Raw genomic sequence first — 21,276 nt, 5'->3', positions numbered from 1 at the left:
GCCCAGAGATTAAACATGCCTTTCTTCCTTTGCTGATACCCTGTATGTCCTGTATTTATATATACATGTACAAAATGAAGTATTTTGAGTACTCTTTCCTGTTTTTCATACTGCACTGTAAGTCATAATGAATACTTTGTTATTCCTTTGTCACAGGTTTTTGGATAAATTTTATTATATCGACTGTGTCATTTTATGGGCACAGTGTGTTGCATTTTGTTATGAATAAAAATCGTATCTTTTATTGTTTCATTTTGCAGATCTCTAAATGTGAAGTCTTATAAATGGTATGCAGGATTTTTGATCTGGATTAAAGAAAAAACAAATGCTGAGACATACTTGGATTGTTCAGCACAATCACTCAGAGGATTTGTTATGTAAGCAGTATTTTCATGAATTTATACATACGCCAGTAAGCAGATTAAATGAATTTCCATCCGAATCCCAGTCAGGAAGATATGATATTTCTATTTAACAGCATCTCTTGAGTGCACCGAATTTAATTAAGACAAAATATCTGGCTTTTAATCTAAAATAAGGAGCATCTAGAAACATTTTGAAATACTTATGAATTTATGTCTTGAAGGTGGGTTGTTCATCATTCCAAGCCGGAAAAAGAACAATTGAAATGTATAGTTGACAGATAAAATAAACAAAATAATCTAAGAATCCAGGGGATGATGAGAGTGAGCAAGCAAGAGGGCTGGTGTATGAAGGTTTTAATTCTTTCATTTTCCCTTTTAGGATTCTGAGACTCCAGCAAAAATTAAATGTTATAAAAATAGGAGTCTGCAGTGACAAAGAGTCTATATTACTGGAAATGTTGGGGAGTGTTTTGTATTATACATCTCTGGTTGAAATCTGTAAAAACATTATAGAATGTTAAGTAAAAAGAGTAAATAAATAAATCTCAGCTGAACAATACACACACACGCACACACACAGTCATGTTTTCATCACTTGTGGGGACTTCACATTGACTTCCCTTAATTTCTACAGCCTAACCCTTACCATAATCCTAACCATCATATCCCTTACCTTAACCTTTACCCTAAATCTACCCATCACAGACCTAACCACTTACCCAAAAATAACAATTTCCCTCATGGGGACCAAGAAAATCTCCCCACAAGCAGCAATGGTCCCCATAACCCCACATTATATCCTTATAGGTTCCTGTAAGGATATAAAAACCTGGTACATGCACACGCACACACGCGCGCACACACCCACACCCACACACACACACGTTTGTTTTGCTATCTTTGTGGGGACTTTCCATTGACTTCCATTCATTTCTAAAGCCTAAACCTTACCTTTACCCTTTTCCTAACCCTAACCATCACATACCTAACCCTAACCCTAACCCTAACCAAAACTCAATTCATACCTTAGCCCTAACTCTGACCCCTGACCCATAAACAGGGTTTCCCCTTGTGGGGATCAGGCTCCGATCCCCACAAGGAGCAATTGGTCCCCACAACGTAGGATATGTCAGGAAAATCGTCCCCGCAAGGTATTGCAAACAAACGCACACACACACCCCCACACACACACCCACCCACCCCCACACACACACACACACACACACACATCAGATTTGACCATTCACCTACAGAATGTGGTCTTAAATTATTGTTTCACTTGCTTGATAGAAGAAAAGAATGAAGAACCCCTAAAGCCTAAAATTGAATTACTATTTTTTTTTATCACACCTATAGTGACCATAAGGTATTAAAGGATTTATACCCTGCTGGCCAAGAAGGTGATCCAGAGGGGAAGAAGTAGATGATGGGAAGATCCACCTGGAGGTGCCAGAGGCTTAACAAAATGGCAGATTCCTCTCAGGTGCACCTAATGTCCATTTAAGATTCAATCACATGTGATCAAACTTGATGCGGTAATGATAGTGTCCACTTTTTTCATTTAAGATTTTTGGGGATATTATAACACCTCTTTAAAGTAAAACTTCAGGCTCAGTATTCTGCTTTTTAAATAGGTTTCAATCATTTACAGTCTTTCATTTTATGAACATTAATATAACTTAATATCACAGAGCAGTCAGCCAGCCTCTACACAAGAACACAACATGGATCAAAATATGTTCAAATATTTATTTAAAATCAAGACAGTACAAAGACAATATAAATTTTTTCAACGGACCAGGCAAGTTAAATTCATATTTATTGTATATAGTTTATCTCAACTTATTTGAAATAAGTATAAGTTAAGAACTACTCAGATACAAGTTATGGTTACAGCAATGATATTTCCTTTGCCTACATTGAAAGGCATTTGAGAATGAGATGGAAAGTATCCATGCACAGCTTCTACATGTTTGACAAAGACGCTCCAGATAAACATTTATTTAAATAAAAATCTCTCAGCAATGCGACATCAGCTTGGAAATTTCAAGCATGACTAGCTCTCATCAACAATTCCCCACTAATAGAGTTAGATTTCTTGTAGTCATATAGTTAAAAATAATACAGTGCTGTACACTTAAAACGGATGCATGTTCATTTATATAAAAGCATTTTCTTTCCTAGAATTACTTAGGCAGGCTCATGTTACTACAGTGGCACATTGTCTTCATACAAAGGAGCAACTTCTCGGCTTTTGAAGCGGCTGATGTAACACAGTAAAAATATCAACACACAGGTCCTTCAGCACTTCATTGTAAAACGTTGCCATGTGGTTATAGCTGCATGCTCCACTGAGCGAAAACACACCTTTCAGTAATGGGAATTTACGGGGTAAAACGTTTTTTTTTTTGTCCTGAAAACACTGCACATTTGTGAGCATTACACTTTTCGGGATGTTATGCAACTGATGTACAGACACTAAATCTTAGTAATCCTCTCCCAGGACAATTTACAGTAGTGCTTCTTACTGTTAAGATCACATAATCCTCCTCAAGATGTCAGTGTGGTGAATTATCTGCGACTGCACCACTGACTCTCCACACTTCTCTAAGTCTAATACAGTGGAGAATGAAGTGCAGCCTACTTCTTTGATGTCTGTTAAGACTTAAACATATGACAAGAAAAAAAAAAATCCAAAGTTAGATCCTTCTACCAATCATCATGATGGCTGCATGTAAGATAAGAGCACAGAGCCATTGACAAATGGACTGAGCGACCCTTAAACCAGATGTATTTGCAGTTCTGTTTAATAATACCCTTGGTTATTCTCATTAATCTTCTGCTCCAGCTTCATTTTAAGTTCAGACACCAACGCAGAACTGATGTTTCCCTCTTTGCGGCGGCCAGGCTTTGCCTTCTTTGAACCTTTGTAGGCCAGTGCACCAGATATGGTTGGGACCGCCCGGGGCCGCTCAATAGCCCGAGAGCTAGAGGGAGGCGGAGGGGGCAGACAAGGAGCAATAGGAGGTGAAGGCTTCAGCCTGGGGCTGCTGGTTTCCTGCGGTGGGTTGCTTTCTGGGTCACTGATCAGAAACTTCTCTGCTGGGCTGGACAGCTTGATGACAGGAATCTTGAATTTCCACGTCTGCTGGTCCCTGGGTCGCTTCTTAATGATGCGTCGGACTGGCATGATTCTGTTTGACTTTGAGTTGCGCATGTACATGACCGTGGAGATCATCACAGTCACTCCTACCAGTACGAGAATGATAAAAGTGACAATGCCTAAAGCTCTCAGAGGATTGTCCCTACTTTTCATTAAAAATGCTGCCATAGGCCCCTTGAGAGGAGTCTGTAAAAGAGCACAAATACAATCAAGTTGAACCTGAATCAAAGGTTTGGTAAAGCATTCTTACAGGGCAAGCATGAAGGATGAATGCTGCAAAGCACTGACAGAGGAGGCCCAGGCAACATGTCTACCAGTCAAGCAAACAGTTTCCCACTCGCTCTCATTTTCATTCTGCTCTAATAAATACAACTGCTGACACAAAACCTAAAACTATTGTTACTAGATGTTGGGAATACGTCTGGCAGTGCGCTGCAATGGGGATTTTCTCTGACTGTTTGGGAGTTGCAAGAACAATTTCTTTTGACCAGAAATGTGGTGCTTATGTCAGAAATTAGACACAGAGCACTTGTTGGCACTCCTGGTAAAGATGTATAACAAACGTAATGAAAAATTTAATTATTCTTGAAGCTGCATAATCTCCCACTGAAAATTTTACAAAAACGCAACATTTAAATTGAGCACAGTTACACTTGGAAGACTGTGACAGCCCTAAAATATACAGTTTCTGTTTTGATTTTGCACGTTTTGGATCATGATCCATTTGGAAAAACCCAATGATGACCCAGTTATATGGGTCCTCAAAAGAACGAGGCCACACCATATATGCAACCCAGGAAAAGAAAAAGTCTGTTGAGGCCTCAATAATTCTGTCAAAACAAATTTAAAGATTTTAACATGATTTTTTTCTCTCTCTCAACTGATTAAATTATCTTAAATTGTAAATTTGATTTTTTGTGAAATTTGCAGTATGAAATTATACAACTGTGGTAAAAGGTGATATTGTTTTGAGACTTCATCTTTACCAGGGGTGCACACCTTTAAAATAAATTTATTTTAAAAATCACTTAGTCAAGTCATGCTCTATTGAGATCATAGTTTTTTTTTAAATATATATTTTGTAATAATATATTTTTCAGTTTTTTGTTATAAATATACCAAATATAAAAACACGTAAAAAAAAAAGAAAAGCATTTTCAAATTGTTACAGTACTCTTTCACAGACAACAACCAGCTAACCAATGCTTGGAGCTGGGCTTCGAAGTACCGGCTGAGTCTCACTTCATTCTGCGGATCACTTTGATATAGTTACTCTCGGGGTTGATTCTGGACTTTTTCACTGCGTTACAGTACAGGATTGTGGAAATGCAGATGGTCAGTAAAATGAGCGATGTGATAATGCTGGAACAAATTCCAAAAACCGTCAGCGGACGCTTGCTAAGGCCCATGAAGTATGAAACCATTCGACCTTTGATCTGGAAAAAGCACGACCACAACACAGAAACAAGAGCCAAGAACATGATGAACGGCGACAAAGTGAATGTACTGTGAAAACATGGTGGGTTAGGAAAACACAAATTTGTGTTTAATGGCTATGAACTTTAACAAATATATCATTTTTATATTTTACACAAACAAGCAAGACAAAAAGAAAAACTCAGGTTGCAAAAAGGATGGAGCTTGTGGAGATGAAGATAAAACAAAGTAGCATTAGCATGGTAAGGATGCTCTCTGCTTCATGCTAAACTGCCTCCAGCTACAGCTCAGGCATGCAAAATGAGGAAGAGGAAGGATGCTGTGAGTTAGAACAAAAGCCTTACCGCCTCTGTGATATCGATGTTGACCACAGCTGTGGTGCTAAAGGATGGGGATCCCCGGTCCCTGGCCTGGACCACCAGAGACCACTTGCAATCCTTTTGTTTGGTGATATTGTGCACAATCTCCATAGTCTTGATGAAAGGCTTCAGCTGGATCTCCCCTGTGTTTGCATTGATGTCAAACGCGTTGTCGGGATCGGCTGTCATGATGGAGTACTCGATGACGTTGTTAGGAGACTCTGCGTCCTCGTCCATGGCCTGCATGAAGGAAGAGTTGCGGTGAACATGTTAGTTTTAAGGTCTTCCCACAGAGTCTCAGTTCAGTTTAGTCCACGCCTTGGAACCCTTGAAATACCGGAACATTTTAGGGCACTATTGCAAAAAAATATTTAGACAAATGAACATAGAAGTAAGTAAATTCAGCTTTCTTCCACAACCGACTCATAGAGTTTACGTTTGTATATAATGATTTGAAAAAAACGTACCTGAACTTTGACAGGTGTCCCAATGATCATGGTCTTCTCTTGAAATTCCTCATCAAACTCGGGAGGATGGTCGTTCATGTCAAGGACGCTGACAAAGACTTCAGCGATGCTGTACTTGCCTTCTGAATCTTCCGCCTTAACGTAGAAGTTGTATTTTGACCTCATCTCTGCGTCCAGACTGGTCCAGGGTTGTGTGATGATAAGGCCTGTTGATGGGTGGATGGCAAATCTGCAGACAAGACAAGATCAGCTACTGCATGAGTCATCGTCAGAGGTGTTTTATTGTGTGTCACCATCTTAAACCACTGGATAGAACTTGGAACACCTTGCAAGGTATCTTTAACATTTTGACAAACAGCCACCACCATGTTTTTTTTCAAGCTTATACAGTATATCTACTAATAAATAACGCAGATGTGGACTGTATTTAGTAATTAGATAACTTCTAAAATCATTGGTGTTGAAAAATCTCTGACTTTGGCTTTAAATTTTAAGTTTCCAATGTTTTTATGGTTATATTGATATCGCCCCATGAAAAGAGTGTACCATTTGGTTTTACAGTATGTATGATAACATAAACCAGGTGATAGTCTGTCACTGACAGATTTAAAACCGTTAATTACTCTGTACTCGTTTTATTGATTTTCATAAAAAGAGAATGAAAAAGATGTGAAACTGTATGAGTCTTGGCTTTATTCTAGTTGCTGCCCCCTCATCAGGATTTTTTGTTTTTAACCAAAATTATTTTCCTTGAATACAAACTGTGCTTAAAATAATAATACAAAATCACATAAATATTTAATTTTAACAAATGTAAATTTGATTTTTTATTTTATTTAGTTGAGCTCTCTGCCATTTTATCTGGTTGACTTTTCTACATTTTCTTCTCAGTGAAAATTCACGAGTTGCTTTGAAACTGATAACTTTCGCACAATTAATGTTGATGTCTGCAGACCAGCATAAATTCTCACTTTTGCTGTGCTGCGCGTTGCCTGGCTTTTCAAAGCTACCGTTTTCTGTAGCTCCAGCTGTCACATCGCATGTTAATTGGCTCTGCCTACGTGAGATGGGGCCAGGATGGCTATTTTTAACCCTCCGATCCAATTAGAAGATTAGCATCTTGCAGCCATTTTGGAGTAAGCTGTTTGAACAGTACAGTAAAGAGAGGCTTCCCCGGTTTAGTCTTTGACAAAACGTTGAATTCAAACATTCAGTATTGCTGTTGTCGAGCTTACCAAAATCTCCTTACTTTAATCTTTTGTGGAAGTGAGGAAATTTTATATCTGATCGGTGATGTAATAATAAACTGGCAGGAGTGAAAGGTTTTAACTTACAAATCTGATCCTGATCCATAAATCGTGTATTTGACTTCACCCCAGGAACCAGAGTCTGGATCATTCGCCTGGAAGAAAAACAAAATAGTACAGCGTGTTAATCTGTTATGCTTTGTAAAAGTTGTTTATCCAGTAATGTGCATGTTATATTGTCACATTTGATCACCATGTCATGATATATGCTGTGATTTGGAATTCATCGTGGTCTTTTTAAACATTTCATATGACTTTCACTTATAAAACAGACATTTTGTTCTAGGTTTTTACTTTGTTTCTTAATTTTTTTTTTTTAACTGCTGAACACAGTTAGGAAGTAAACGAATGTGCAGTGCTGTGAAAAGGTATTTGTTCTGATTTTACCTTTTCGCACTTAAATGTTTCAGATCATCAAACAAATTATATTATCAGACAATGACAACATGAGTAAATAACAATAATAAAAACAACAACAGTAAATTATGTTTTCATTTATTAAAGGGAAAAGTTACCCAAGCCAACCTGGTGATGACTGAAAAATAAATTGACAAAGATGCATATATCATCTTGACAAAAAGAAACAAAGTATAAAAAACAGCTGGGATGCAAATACTCAATGAGTTCTGGTTATAAAATCTTAGAACTGCTTGGGAGAAGGATCTGCGGTAATGCTCCCCCTTTGTGTAACTAGAATGCAGCAGTCTGTCACTGAAATAAATATCCATTTAAGCAACAGTTTTATGCATGGAGCGGGAGACACTGTCCAACAGTGATGCTAATTTAGCCACAGTTCTTGTGTTTTCCACTAACTGCACTCGGGGAAGGGGACATCCTAGGACAGAGCTGGCCTTCCTGATGAGCTTATCAAACTGTTTACTCTCAACCGTGGATAAGCTGCTGCTTCAACAAACTACACCGCAGGAGACGGTCGGAGCCGCCAGAGTTAAAAGGGGGTGTTCAGGAGCTTCTGCTCTCCAGAAGACTTCTGTTTCCTCAGCAGGTAGAGTTTGCTCTGACCCTTCCTGTAAAGTCCAATTTATTGTTCAGGTGAACCACCAGGTGCTTTTAAGTGCCCACTATCTCAATGTCAATGTCCAGCTTTTAGCCATTCAGAGGTGGTATGTTTTGGATCATGGTCACAAACTGCTGGTCAAACATGCTTCTGCAGAATTTATTGCCTTTCTTATTGCTGGATATTAAACACTGATGTTAAGTAATTTTAACCCCTTCATGCATAGTGGTCACTACAGTGGACAGCTATCTAAAAGTCATTTTCTTGTGCTTTTTGTGGATTTTTATGTTATAAATGCACACAGACCACTGAAGTGGAGACTAATACATCATAAAATACACTATCAACTACTGGCCATCAGCTGCAAATGCAAGAAATAATTTTTTGTTAAATCCAATATGGCCGACAGACAAAAAAAACTATGCCAGGCGACCCGGTCCCTCCTTCGACTGTAGACGACTCTAACAGGTAAAAAAAAAAAAAAAGTGACATCAGATAACCCCTAAAGAACAATACCACTGATGCATTTTTCAAATAACAATTTTGTATGTGGAGAAAATTACAATTGATCACCTAAAAAAAAAATAAAAAAAATAAAAAAAAATAAAGATTTTTCTCCCTGCCTATTTTGTATGCCTTAAGAAAAAATTTGGAAACAAAATCCTGACACAAAGGATCATAATTCATGCATGAAAAGGTTAAGTATTTTTTGATGATGTGAAAAATTTAAGTAAGGGTAAAAAACTATTTTCCACATTATGCAGAATATCAAAAATTTATTTCGATAATAATAAATTTTGTATATTTATTACGCAAAAATGTATGCAAGTTTGTGTGCATAAGTGTGACCAGAGCAGAGCTTAACCAACAATGGACTCACTGTGACAGACAGGACACTGGAGCCGCCGGGGGAGTTCTCAGGCACTCTGGCGATGTAGTACTCGGACGTGAAAACGGGGACGTTGTCATTTGAGTCCAGCAGGTTGATCACTATGTCGGCTGTCGCACTGAAACGCTCAGGAGTGTCAATCTCTACCGCCAGCAGCTGGGGAGAGAAACGGACAGAGCGACGGGTCAGTTTATTTTACGGTTCAATTGTTTACAAGAGGAGAGAATTTAAATTAGCTCTGAGTCGTATACACTTTATATCCTGGGGGTTTTACACATTTCTCATGAAACATTTGGTAACGGAGGAATATATATATAAAAAGAGGACTAAATTTTTGTTTTGAATTGCTTCTAAAATGTTTGATGTGAGACTTGCTACTGATTTAAAAAAAATATTTGGAGATGAATTTGTTGCTTGAAAAACTATTAAAATAAGAGTCACATTCAACCCAGTTTACATAATCTCACACTGAAACATGATTCTTTGGGGAATCGTGACTCATAATTCGCCCATTTCTTTCAGCCTTTGACCCCTGCACGTTTTATTAGAATTAAAAACATTCAGAAGGATGTGACAGGAAGTGAAGAAAAATGTTAAAAACTGAAGCACAGTGGCATCTTTTGGTCACTGAATCTTCTATCTAGTTAAACTTTTTCTGTCATGCTTCCATAATAACAAAAATATTATGGAAAAGTGTTTCATGGCAGTGTCTTAAAAACATTAGGAAAGTCTGGACTACAAAAAAGGCTTTTCAAAAAGGTAAGGCTTCTTTAAACCAGAATTAACCTGGTCCAAAATAGTTTTTGCTTTGTTATTCTTTTGCACGCACAAAGCATTATATAACTCATCGAAACTAGTTTAAAACATAAAACATAGTCTTTGTCAGCACAAGTACAGTTTCTATGACACTCCTACTAAAATTCAATTGCACACTGACCAGAGTTTACCTTAAAAGATAGGGTTGGTCCCTTTTCAAAGTCTATACCAGATGCGTCCTCCACAATGATGGTCACCTGCGCTTCATTCAGGACCGTCTGGGGAACAACTCGTAGAACTCTACTGGGTCCCACCAGTCTCAGTTTAAACTTAGCGTTTGCCCCCTGAAACGGTCAGAAATGTCTAGTGAATATAGATGTTTTAGAAATAACACCCATATAAAAGGGTAATTATGACGCCAGATGGAGAGAATAAACATAACGGTTGACAGATTTCCTGAATATCTTTTGTTGCGTAATCAGATGTACTTGAAATGTTGGATAGATATTTACGTAATGCTGAAAGATGGAAAAAAAAAACATCTATATTTAGGAATATAGCTCAGTTGATGAAATGTTGGGGGTGAACTCACCTGGTCAGAGTCGTTCACTGTGATCTTGAAGCCTCTGAGGATCTCTCCAGCAGGAGGATGCTCATACATGGTGACCTCAAACTTGCTCTGGGGTCCATTTTCTCCATAAAACGTGGGAGGATGGTTATTAAGATCCACCACCCGCACAGTCACTGTGGTGACGTCGTAGTCCAACAGCTGGTTGTTGGATCCGACCTCAGATGCCTGGAGATCAACATGTGTGAGAGATTCACTATATTTACAGTGTGTTGCAAAATGTTTTCGTATTTTTGTCATATTTCAATTAAAGTCCCTTATGCCTTTTTTGAGATTTTGTGTGAGAGGAAAGCAAAAGGTAATATAATTTTGTATTTGTGGACTGGAAGGAAAATGAAACTCAATTTCAATCACATAGATGGATAGATTTTCTTTAGGCGTATCAGAGTAAATGGTGCTGGATTCAGATGTTTTCTGATTTATATATTCTTTTTTTTTTTCAAAATGTTGAAAACCATGTGGCTCCACTTGGCAACTGTGGACTACTTTGTGTTGGTCACTCAGACTGAAATCCGGTAAAAACATATTGAAGTCTGTTGTTGCATGTTGGAAAATGTGAAAAGAAATTTAAGGTGTAAGGAGACATTGACACCACACTTTTCAGATTTTTCGTCAGAAGAAAATTGTACCCATCTGTTATTTTACTTCTACGTCTTTTAATCACATAAAATCAAGTCTGTGATTTACAAAATGAGGAAAAAGTGAAATTTAGTTTATTTCATTTTTGTTCACTTCTGGTTACTTTTGCAAGGCTGAAAGGTGGCTACACCCGAAAAAAGTGATTGTGAGAGGAATAGAAAAAAAGGAAGTCACCTTCACTTTTATTTCATAGAGTTCATTTTTCAGCAGAGATGGAGGAGTTGTTAGAGAAATGCATCCACTGGTGCTGTTTATCTCAAAAACACCATCACTTCCTGGAAAACGGGGATGAAAACATGTCAGATCAAGTAACGTGGTATTATTAACAACAAGAAGCTCAACAGGAGATATTTTTTGTGGATTTTCATCCTTACCATTCACAATGGAATAATGGATAGGGTTGGGATTGCCTTGATCCCCGTCTTTAGCAGACACTGTGTATATTTCAGACCCCTGAAATGACAAAAAAAATGTAATGGGTGAAGAAAGAAACAATATTGTAAAATTTATGTTGCATGTGGAGGGCAAAGGTCTTACAGGAACCGAGACTTCGTAGATGTACCCAAAGTATGGGGTTCCCACAAAGGATGGGGGCATGTCTTGGGCATCAAGGACATTGATTGTTACAGTAGCCGTGGAGGTCAGCACCTGGTGCTTCCCTTTGTACTTCCCACCTCCATCCTGTGAAAACAAAGGCACTTCGCTGCACTCAAATTATTCTGTTTAATACAAAACAAAAATACACAAAAAAAGGCTTAACTCTCAGTGGACATCATTTTCAAAGTGAGGTCATTCAGAGAGAACTGGCACTACTGCTGACAAGTTACTGACTGCTGTCATGACTATAAAGTTACGACAGGAGGTACTAAAAAAAAACTTTTTTGGCAAGACACAGTGCAAAAAATGTCAAAAAAAGCTTTTAAAATATTCCTTCAGTAGGTTATAAGAAACACAAAATGACTTTCATGCTTCTAAACCACATGTCAAACTCAAGGCCCGCGGGCCACATGTGGCCCGCCATGTCATTTTATGTGGCCCCCGCAGCATTTTATAGGCCGACATTGACTTACAATAGGTTTTGAGCACGAATTGACTACAAACTACATCTCCCACAATGCATTCCGATTGTTACCAGCTAACATTACGGCTTCTCGCCACTAGAGAGCAGCAGAGTCACCTCAAGCTGCTTATTGATTTTCCCAGCGAATAAAACTGAGACATCAACAAGCTAACATCAAAACGTCCAAGAAAAGAAAAATCGATTTACAAGTAAGACTGTGAATGAAGATGTGTGAGTTGGTGTCAGGGCGGCAGGTCGCGCTAGATGTTATCTTGACCGACAACATAAAACAAAATCGGTCCTGTACTATTTTTATCCGTGAAATTACAATCATATTAACATCGGCTATTTAGTCGCATTTTATGCGGTTTAGTTAATATTCACCGTGAATCCATATCCCATCACAAATTAAGCAGATAAATGCATCTACATTTTTCTCGTAGTGACTAAAACCGCCCCAATAACTTTTAATAGATTAAATTAAGCGACTTCACTTAAATTAGCATCACTTCACCTGCTGGGGTCTGAACGCACTTCCTCCTGGTTCCCATCTGCAGAAAAATCTGCGCTAATTCATCAGTCAGTTGGATCTACCTGATCCAAACAGATCAACTGAACTCTGTGAGTGTTTTACCCTGTGCGATCCGGTGTGCGCTTTTACCAGGATTATTTATTTATTTATTTATTTATTTATTTATTTATTTATTTATTTATTTAGCGTGGCTTCGCTTCTCCGAAACGGACAGATGTTACGTCTGCAGCTCCTCCAGACCGCCGCTCTCCTGGGTAACGTGAACCCAGAAGGCTCCATGTGTTAAATCCGCTGGATGAGTTACTTCCAGCGGTTTCTAATTCTACGCAGCAGCGGAGCCTCGTCCGCAGTGCTTGAGCAGCGCTCTGCGCATGTTACAGTCTAATTAACTTTTGCATAATTTATTTCCTCCAGATAAACTACCGGCTCCTCAAATGGATTAACACAACGTTGCATTCTCTTTAGTTTCCTCTGGTCTGTAATGGAGACTTGAATTTAACACGCCATTTCAACCAAAGGTTTGTAATGCGCTTCCTAACCATTTTTTACTTGTAAGTATTGATTTTATTTTTTAGCCAAGCCTCTGTCTCTGCTAATGACATCTTCAATACATTTTTTGATCCCAGGCTTAGTTTATGGACTGAACAGACAGAAACAGTTACCATTATACATTTTGAACTGTTGATTTTATTTTTGAACCATTTTTTTATTGTAAAATGTTAATTTTATTTTTGAACCATTTTTTTTATTGTAAAATGTTAATTTTATTTTTGAACCATTTTTTAATTGTAAAGTGTTGATGTTATTTTTGAACCATTTTTAATTGTAAAGTGTTGATTTTATTTTTGAACATTTTTTAATTTTGGAAGTGTTGATTTTATTTTTGAACCATTTTTTTTAATTGTAAAGTATTGATGTTATTTTTGAAACCTTAATTATTTAAGTGTTGATTTTATTTTTGAACCCTTATTTATTTTGAAGTGTTGATTGTCTGAAAGACCTTACACATGAGTTGCCCCTCGTGGGGTTTGAACTGATGACCTCAGCATTACCAGCATGGTGCTCTAACCTGCTGAGCTAACTCACCTACCTTACAAACTGTTGAGTTTCCATGGATTTAAGAAGAACTTACATGATCTTACCACAATGGAGATTTGATAAAAGTGCTTATATTCCAATGTTTTTCAAAACAACATACATAATATTTTATTTTCCAGAGATTTTGTATTTTGAAGTGTTGATATTATTTTTGAACCATTTTTAATTTTCAAGTGATTGTATTTCAGAGATTTTTTTTTATTTAATGTCTTGATTTTATTTTTGAACCATTTTTTATTTGTAAGTATTGATTTTATTTTTTAGCCATTTAACCAATTCTCTGTAGAACCATTTGTCTCTGCTAATGACATCTTTAATACATTTTTTGATCCCAGGCTTAGTTTATAGACTGCAATGTCAAATTAGGCACAGGTATAAGTCTGACAGTTTGTGCTCTCTGAGAGGATCTGTAAGTATTTGACATTGTTCCATGCCCATCGTTGACATTAGTCTCTAAAAAAATGTGGATCATCTACCAGGAACACTCCAAAGAGCATAAGTTTCTGTAGTGTAGTGGTTATCATGTTTGCTTTACATGCAAAAGGTCTCTGGTTCGAAACCAGACAGAAACAGAGTTTGCATGTTCTCTTCATCACAGGTGTTTACTAAAGGTCAACAAGGGCTCTGTGGTGTCATGGTCTGTACTCAGAATCCAGGCATCTGAGTGCAAACCTCAGTTGAAATTTTCATGCATTGCATCTCACATCATCAACTTTAGAACCTCAAACTGAAACAGAGCACAGAAGTTCAGTTCCTGTAGTGTAGTGGTTATCATGTTGGCTTTACATGCAAAAGGTCTCTGGTTCAAAACCAGACAGAAACAGTTTTTGTAGGTTATGCATCTCTTGGGGTGCAGTGAGACAAGAGCCTTCCTCTTTTGTGATGGTTCATTTTCCAATCGACTTCAATGTAGGCTTCTTTGAAATCGAAGCTACTCTACTTCAATTACCAATTGGCAGTTCTAAGGCGTAATGCACATGTGTCAAACTCAAGGCCCGCTGGCCACATGTAGCCCCCCAGCATTTTATAGGCCAATGATTGACTTAAAATAGATTTTGAGCATGAATTCACTACAAACTACATTTCAACCAAAGGTTTGTAATGTGCTTCCTAACCAGACGCTCCAAAGCGTCCGGTCCATAACTCTTCAACACGCTGTCAGCTCCAGGTCAGAAAGACGCATTTAGTTCAGAGACCATGAGATGATATTCAGAAAGAATGTTTTAAATTAATTGATTTCAGTTGCCTCTGAGACTAAATCTTTGCATAAAGTCTATAATGTCTGCCCATGTGACTTGTTTTTATTATTTGTTTGCTTACCTTTAAACACTGATTTAAATATTGTAATTTTTAAACTGAGTAGTAATTTTTACATCCATGGAAACTCAAATGTAATATTTAAAACTTCAATACATAAAATCAGTTATTTAACAATATGAGGTGTTTAATTTATTTTTAACATTGTATTTTATACATTTATGCTAGAGGTGCCCAAGTCTAGTTTTCCAGAGCTACCATCTGCAGCTTTAGATGCATTCCTTCTCTAACACACCTGGACCATTGACTCATTATGAGCCTCTACAGAACTGAATGAGGGAAGTCAACCTTTTGTCTGAGGTGTTTTAACAGGGGTGCACTCCTGATTTGTACTGTCAATGTGGCCCGTTGAGGAGGGGCCAATATGCTGAAGTGGCCCTCTGTGAAATTGAGTTCGACACCCCTGATCTAAACTAACTTATTTCACCTAGTGGTTTCATCAGAATCATTTCGAATGGGTAAAAACTCATAAATATATATGGGTATAAATATTATCCTGCTGTATTTTATTTTTTTTTATTAATGTTTATCAATCAGACCTTTATAACACATCGAGTATTCATGACCTGTCATATACACAAAAACCTCACATCAGGAATAAAAATAGACGTCTATAGAAGCTGTCACAGTATTCTTGAAAGTGACAGAATTGTTGGCAGGAACAACTCTCATCACTTTCCAAAGCAGCTAATTAAAGCTTAGCAGCTTTAACACTGATTTAGTCATCAAGACTTTGCTTAGGTATTGCAGTATAATGCACTTCAAAAAAGACATGACTTAAATGTGCAATGTTTCTATTACTAATGACTTTCTAATGACTGCTGGTTCAGTGAAAACAGCTGCTCACCTTTGCGACCACGGTGACAAAATGTGTTGGTGTGGTCTCGTAGTCCAAAGTCTCGCCAGGCTTCACTCTGAGGATCCCGCTGTGTCCATCTATAGTGAACTTGGCAAATGGGGAACTCTAAAGATTTAAGAAATCAAACCGTTACTGGGACAGAAACAACGAGAAGCAGTCAAGCTAAGGCTGACGCATCATTTGCTCCCAGCAGTTTCAGCCATGGACAGTTTGATTTGACATTTAACACATGAATTATAGCAAACACAGCACTGCCGGTATTTGGGCCTACACCATATCTGAGCTCCCATTAAGCTCTCAGTGCTTTGCTGAAATGTAATTGAAATTTAATCCACTAAAGTAACGCTATTTCCAGACTGCTCTCTTTGGTATCAGATTAATCTTTCTCTTTGTCGCTGTCCCATCGCTCGGTTCCTCCGATCCACATGGCAGCACAGCTAACATGATGACAGCTTGACCCCTCTTCCTAACCCTGAATGTTGGACCAGCTGCTAGCGTCACCGTATGCGAAAAGACGATGCGTGCTGTTAAACTAAGTAAAAAAACAACAACAACAACAAAACAATAACAAACATAAAACTAAAATGTAAAATAAAAACATAAAAACAAAAACGTTATAATGTACTCCAAACAAGGTTTTGGAAACAGAGATGTCAGGACAACTTTAACTGTTTGAGAATTTGGAGGTCGAAAGCCACGAAGAGCTCAGTTGTCGTCGATCAACATTAAATTCAGCTGGATTCCTAAGATGAGGTGCTGAGAGAGGTGTGACGAGGTTGTCTTCTTGGGTTACTTCCTGCTGCAGTTTAAATATGAGAGCTTTTTCTAATTGATATGGGAGTGAAGATAATAGATTCAATGCTTTTAAAATAAAAAGGCTTGAAATCCTTTGGGAAACATTTGTTTGTACTTTACAAACAGCAATCACTGTTTTCGCTATAGAAAGTACTCCTGGCTCAGTTCCTCTGTGTGTAGCTGTGTTTCAGGACAGAGTCAAGCCTTCCATTTAGTTTGTGTACTTTTTGTCTTTCCATCCATAAATGTACTTCTGGGTCAGTTCTCCTATATGCAGTTATTCCTCTTTTCTAATGAAGCTCCTGACAAGAGCAAGTGTTGCTACTATTTGTTTTTCCTACTCATACAAAACATTTCTGGCTTAGTGATTCTGTATTATTTGTGTCTCTTAGCCTCCCAACACACAACTGGTCAATTCAATCGGCTGCTCATGCAGAGGCAGGTTTTTCAAGCGGTTCTCTCCGTTAAAACAGAGTGGTGTCTTCCCACTATTGCCATGTGCTTGATCAAGACGAGGGAGTTACATATAGAACCAAAGTAAAAACATAAATACAATTGAACAAACAGCATTCTGAAAATTTACCTGTAGATAATATGAAACGCTGCCTCCTGAACCCAAGTCCTTGTCTATAGCATGGACTCTGTAGATGCTGCTTCCCGGAGCAGTGTCCTGGTAAAGAGACTCAACTTTATTGTCAGGTTTCAGACACAACAGTACAAACTGTGTATTAATTTAGCACGTTACCTCTGGAACATCAGTGATAAAAGGCAGACTTTGAAATTCTGGCGGCTCATCGTTGGCGTCTGTCACAAACACTCTCACAGTCTCAACAACCTGTGGGCAATAAAAATAACAAATGCTTGTCTGTGACTAAAAAGAACTTTATCTCTTATTGTAAGTCTGAAAATCATTAAAAGAAAAATACTTTTATGTTTTCAAACTTCAGTCGTTGCAGATAGGATTCAGTTATGTATTATTTTCTAATCAGATTGGTTTCAATTTACATAAACAGCCAAAGTTATAGAGGGATAAACTTCAGAAAGCAAGAAAAACATAATTTAACCTTGCAGGGTTAAACTATTAGGCCAAATAGTCACAATCCAAACTACAACTATACTGGAGGGAAATTAAGTTGCTGACAGTCACTCACTTTGCATCAGAATTACACAAAAATATGAAGGAGTGAGCATAAATAAATAAAAGCATTCAGAAAATTAGTTTAAAAATTATGTTCTCCAATTAGATTTAAGAGGAAACAACACGTTACATAAATAAAACTCTCTGTTTTCTATTTTAAGTCGCCAATATTGTGCATAATATAAGAACACATGTACCTCTTCTAATTAATGCACGACATGTAAGTTGTTCAGCAACAATAATAATCGAGCCAACAAAATCTACACAGCAAACTTACTTTGTTGCGTCCATCTGTTATGCTGACAATCACTGAGATTTCATCTTGTTTCTGGAGAAAGAAGAGGATTACTGTGAAGTTCAGGTGAAAGATTCCAGCTTGCTTTAAAATCTAACGTGTTCATCAGCAGGCTCACCTCTCTGTCCAGCTCCTGAATTAGAGTCACGTTTCCTGACTTAGGCTCCACCCTGAAATATTCAGTGGAGCCTTTTTCAAATGTGAGGCCGTATCGTACAGGATCCCCCTCTGGATCTGTCCCGTTCAGGATGTATATCTGTGTTCCTGTCAACCACCAAACGCGGGTGCAAATTTAAGGCTACATGCAGGAAAAGCATGACTTGAAGTTCATAGTTAGTTTATGAGTAGTTAAGTCAGATCAGCTACTGGATGAATAATTTTTATTTAGCTGCTTTCTGTTCCAATTAGCCCTGTCCCTGCAGAAGGAATAAATTCCCACAGCTTGATGCTACCACTGCCATGTTTCATGGCAGGGATGCATGTACATCTTGTATGTAGGCCAAAGATTTCAATACAAGCGCTTGCCAGATGCATTTTTTTGCATTTTTATTTGCAGGATTGAAAATTGTGGCTTAGCTTCCTCAGCTCCATAATTATGCATTACTTTGTATTGGGGGTATGAATACTTTTGCAAGGCACTGTGTTGTTTTCTTCCTGCGATGCTTCGACATGCGTCACAATCCTAAAGGCATTATAACTGTGATAAGCCGCAGCGTCGGTACATATTCGAGAAATTTCAGGCTTAACAACCAAACAATGTGCAATGAATTGTTTTTCTCTGCCACACGTCATTATAAAATGTGTCACAAATTATTCAGATCTTAACATAAAAAGGTGGAAACATTCAAAAACACAGTGGACGTACCAACAGGTGTATCCTCAGAGATGCTGAACAAGGCCATGTTCCCACTTATGCTGCTAGGACCGTTGTCATAGAAATATGGAGCATAGTCTGATTGCCCTGCATGACAAGACAGATAAATGAGATGAATAAAATCGTCTGAGAAGGAAAAAATAAGCAAAGAAAGGCATTCCATGCACTCCACAAGTAAGATAAATAACACAAATCATATAGATGTTATTCAAGATTATGTTCAAAACATCGATGAGTATTCTATATGAATAACTGCTATGTGTGTACGGACTAAGAACAGCTGCAGTCATTCGCTAAAAACAGCAGAAATCCTAGACAAGAGTGGGAATAATGGAGTCATATCCTGTGTGTGTTATGCTCTCTGTATAAATATACAGCTCTGGAAAAAAAATTAAGACACGACGAAATGATCAGTTTCTCTGATTTTACTTTTTATAGGTGTATATTTGATTAAAATGGACATAGTTCTTTTATTCTATGAACTACTGACAACATGTCTCTGAAATTCCAAGCAAATATTTTGTATTCATTTGCACAAAATGAGAAATGGTCACAACAACCAAAAACATGCAGTGCTTTCAGATCTCAAATAATGCAGAGAAAACACGTTCATGTTCATTTAGAAACAACAATACTAATGTTTTAACTCAGGGAAAGTTCAGAAATCAATACTTGGTGGAATAACCATCAGGTTTTCATTGGGGTGCTCTTCATAGTGAGCTCTTCATTTTTCCCAGAGCTGAATATATATCCATATATATAAAGTTTTATTGGAGAGCCTATGTGCCAGAATCATAGTGCAACAGAATCAAAGAGCATTTTACCAGAATCAACATAAGAAATAATTTATCCATGCACAAATTCAAGTTTAATTGTTGAAATTCAAATGTATATATCAAAATACGGTGAAGTAAATAACACACAAGCAGCCTGAACAGTTTACTGTAAGATGGACATGCCCTCTTTGTGCTAGAGGATTAAGCAGATAAGAGCAAGACAAGAAGTCTTAACCACACACACACACACACACACACACGCACACACGCAAGCAAAAGAAAAACAACAGTCTCACCCAAACTGTAGTGAAGTAGCAGGAGGAACATGAACGCATGCGTTTTCTTGTATTTCTTCATCCTGGCGCGGAGCTAAGGCTTGGCTGGCTCATGTGGAAGGCTTGGTGGAGGGAAAGCGAGCGGTGAGTGTCGTGCCCTTCTGGAGATGTCTCAGCAGGCTCAGAGAGGAGAGGCTGGGGCAGATTCTCAGGCACTAATCCAGTGACGCATCCCTTCTCTTTACAGGCATCTTCTGCCTCGCTGCTTGTGCTCCAACCTACCCGGGGAGGCAACAGATGCAGAGCTGGGAGTTGGGGTTTCACACGTTGCGGTGTGAAAATTACACTTCTGCACACACGTGACAATCTGTACATGGGCTGCCTGCATCAGTGATTACTGCTAACTCAGTTTCTAGGGTGCTGTTCAGTTTTGCGACAGGGAGTCGCATCATCAGGTGCACTGGGTTTCACGTGTTGCGAGCCAGAGCCAAGAAACTCAAGTGACCTGTGTGTTTACTGAGGTTAAACATGTCACATTTATGCTTTTTGTCTTGCCACACCATACCACTCTCATGAATGAAGGACTCCAATAACAACAGAAAAACTAACCACAGGGCCGTCTGATAAAAACAGGACTAAAAAACAAACATATATATTCATTCAAGTTAATTTTATTTCATAACTTTATAAGTAATGACATCTCTAAAGTAGTGACTGTACATTTCCACATCTACAGCAAAAGTTAAAAGTAGAAGAAGCTGAAAGTGTGACAAATAAGACTGTGAAAATCCATGTTTCTTTACACAGTTAAGACGGTGTTGCATTTTGCTGTCTGATTTTTTTTTGTTATTTTTTATCTTGAATGGCACTTGTGTTTTATAGACAATAAGTCAAATGCATTTGTGTAAATGACCCAATTTCCATTTGTTCAATTAACAATGAAAAAAAAGTGGAATTGCTCAGTCATAATCTTAAGACATACTAAGAAAAAAAAAAATTGTTGCATGCTGAAAATGATGCTTTTCATTATGCATGGTTGATGACAGTTGTTAAACGTCACACTTTTTATTTTTGAACACTGTTTTTCACCTTGGCCGGAAAGGAGAGAGAGAGAGAGACAGACAAAGAGAGAGAGAGAGAGAGAGACAGAGAGAGCTTTTGCACCTTGTCTGAAAGAAGGTGTCGAGCGAGTGAACAGTTGTGTGACGTCTCAGAGAAGTGTGTGAACTGCA

At 38.0% G+C, this 21,276-nt stretch overlaps 1 protein-coding gene and 1 non-coding gene across 2 annotated transcripts; one reads left to right on the top strand and one right to left on the bottom strand.

Annotated features, from left to right (window-relative positions):
- Positions 1-2,100: 2,100 nt before the first annotated feature.
- Positions 2,101-20,562, bottom strand: LOC106926369 (cadherin-related family member 1a). Its single transcript, XM_088000868.1, has 17 exons — positions 20,066-20,562; positions 18,985-19,080; positions 18,238-18,383; positions 18,102-18,152; positions 17,432-17,521; positions 17,270-17,356; positions 15,880-15,996; positions 11,563-11,706; positions 11,400-11,478; positions 11,200-11,300; positions 10,351-10,554; positions 9,950-10,102; positions 8,994-9,158; positions 7,126-7,193; positions 5,792-6,020; positions 5,310-5,564; positions 2,101-3,714 (listed from the first exon to the last, which is right to left on the bottom strand). Exons 1-17 carry the CDS (start codon positions 20,124-20,126, stop codon positions 3,172-3,174), a joined length of 2,589 nt encoding a protein of 862 aa, XP_087856994.1. The 5' UTR covers positions 20,127-20,562; the 3' UTR covers positions 2,101-3,171.
- Positions 14,215-14,287, top strand: trnav-uac (transfer RNA valine (anticodon UAC)). Its single transcript has one exon. It is a non-coding gene; the product is annotated as a tRNA-Val (tRNA).
- Positions 20,563-21,276: the final 714 nt, after the last annotated feature.

Source organism: Poecilia mexicana, unplaced genomic scaffold (assembly GCF_051168715.1).
Source record: "Poecilia mexicana isolate PSO_F unplaced genomic scaffold, ASM5116871v1 scaffold_19, whole genome shotgun sequence".
NCBI classification, from domain to species: domain Eukaryota; kingdom Metazoa; phylum Chordata; class Actinopteri; order Cyprinodontiformes; family Poeciliidae; genus Poecilia; species Poecilia mexicana.
Note: the sequence above shows the minus strand (reverse complement) of the source record. Positions and strands in the feature narration are given on the sequence as shown.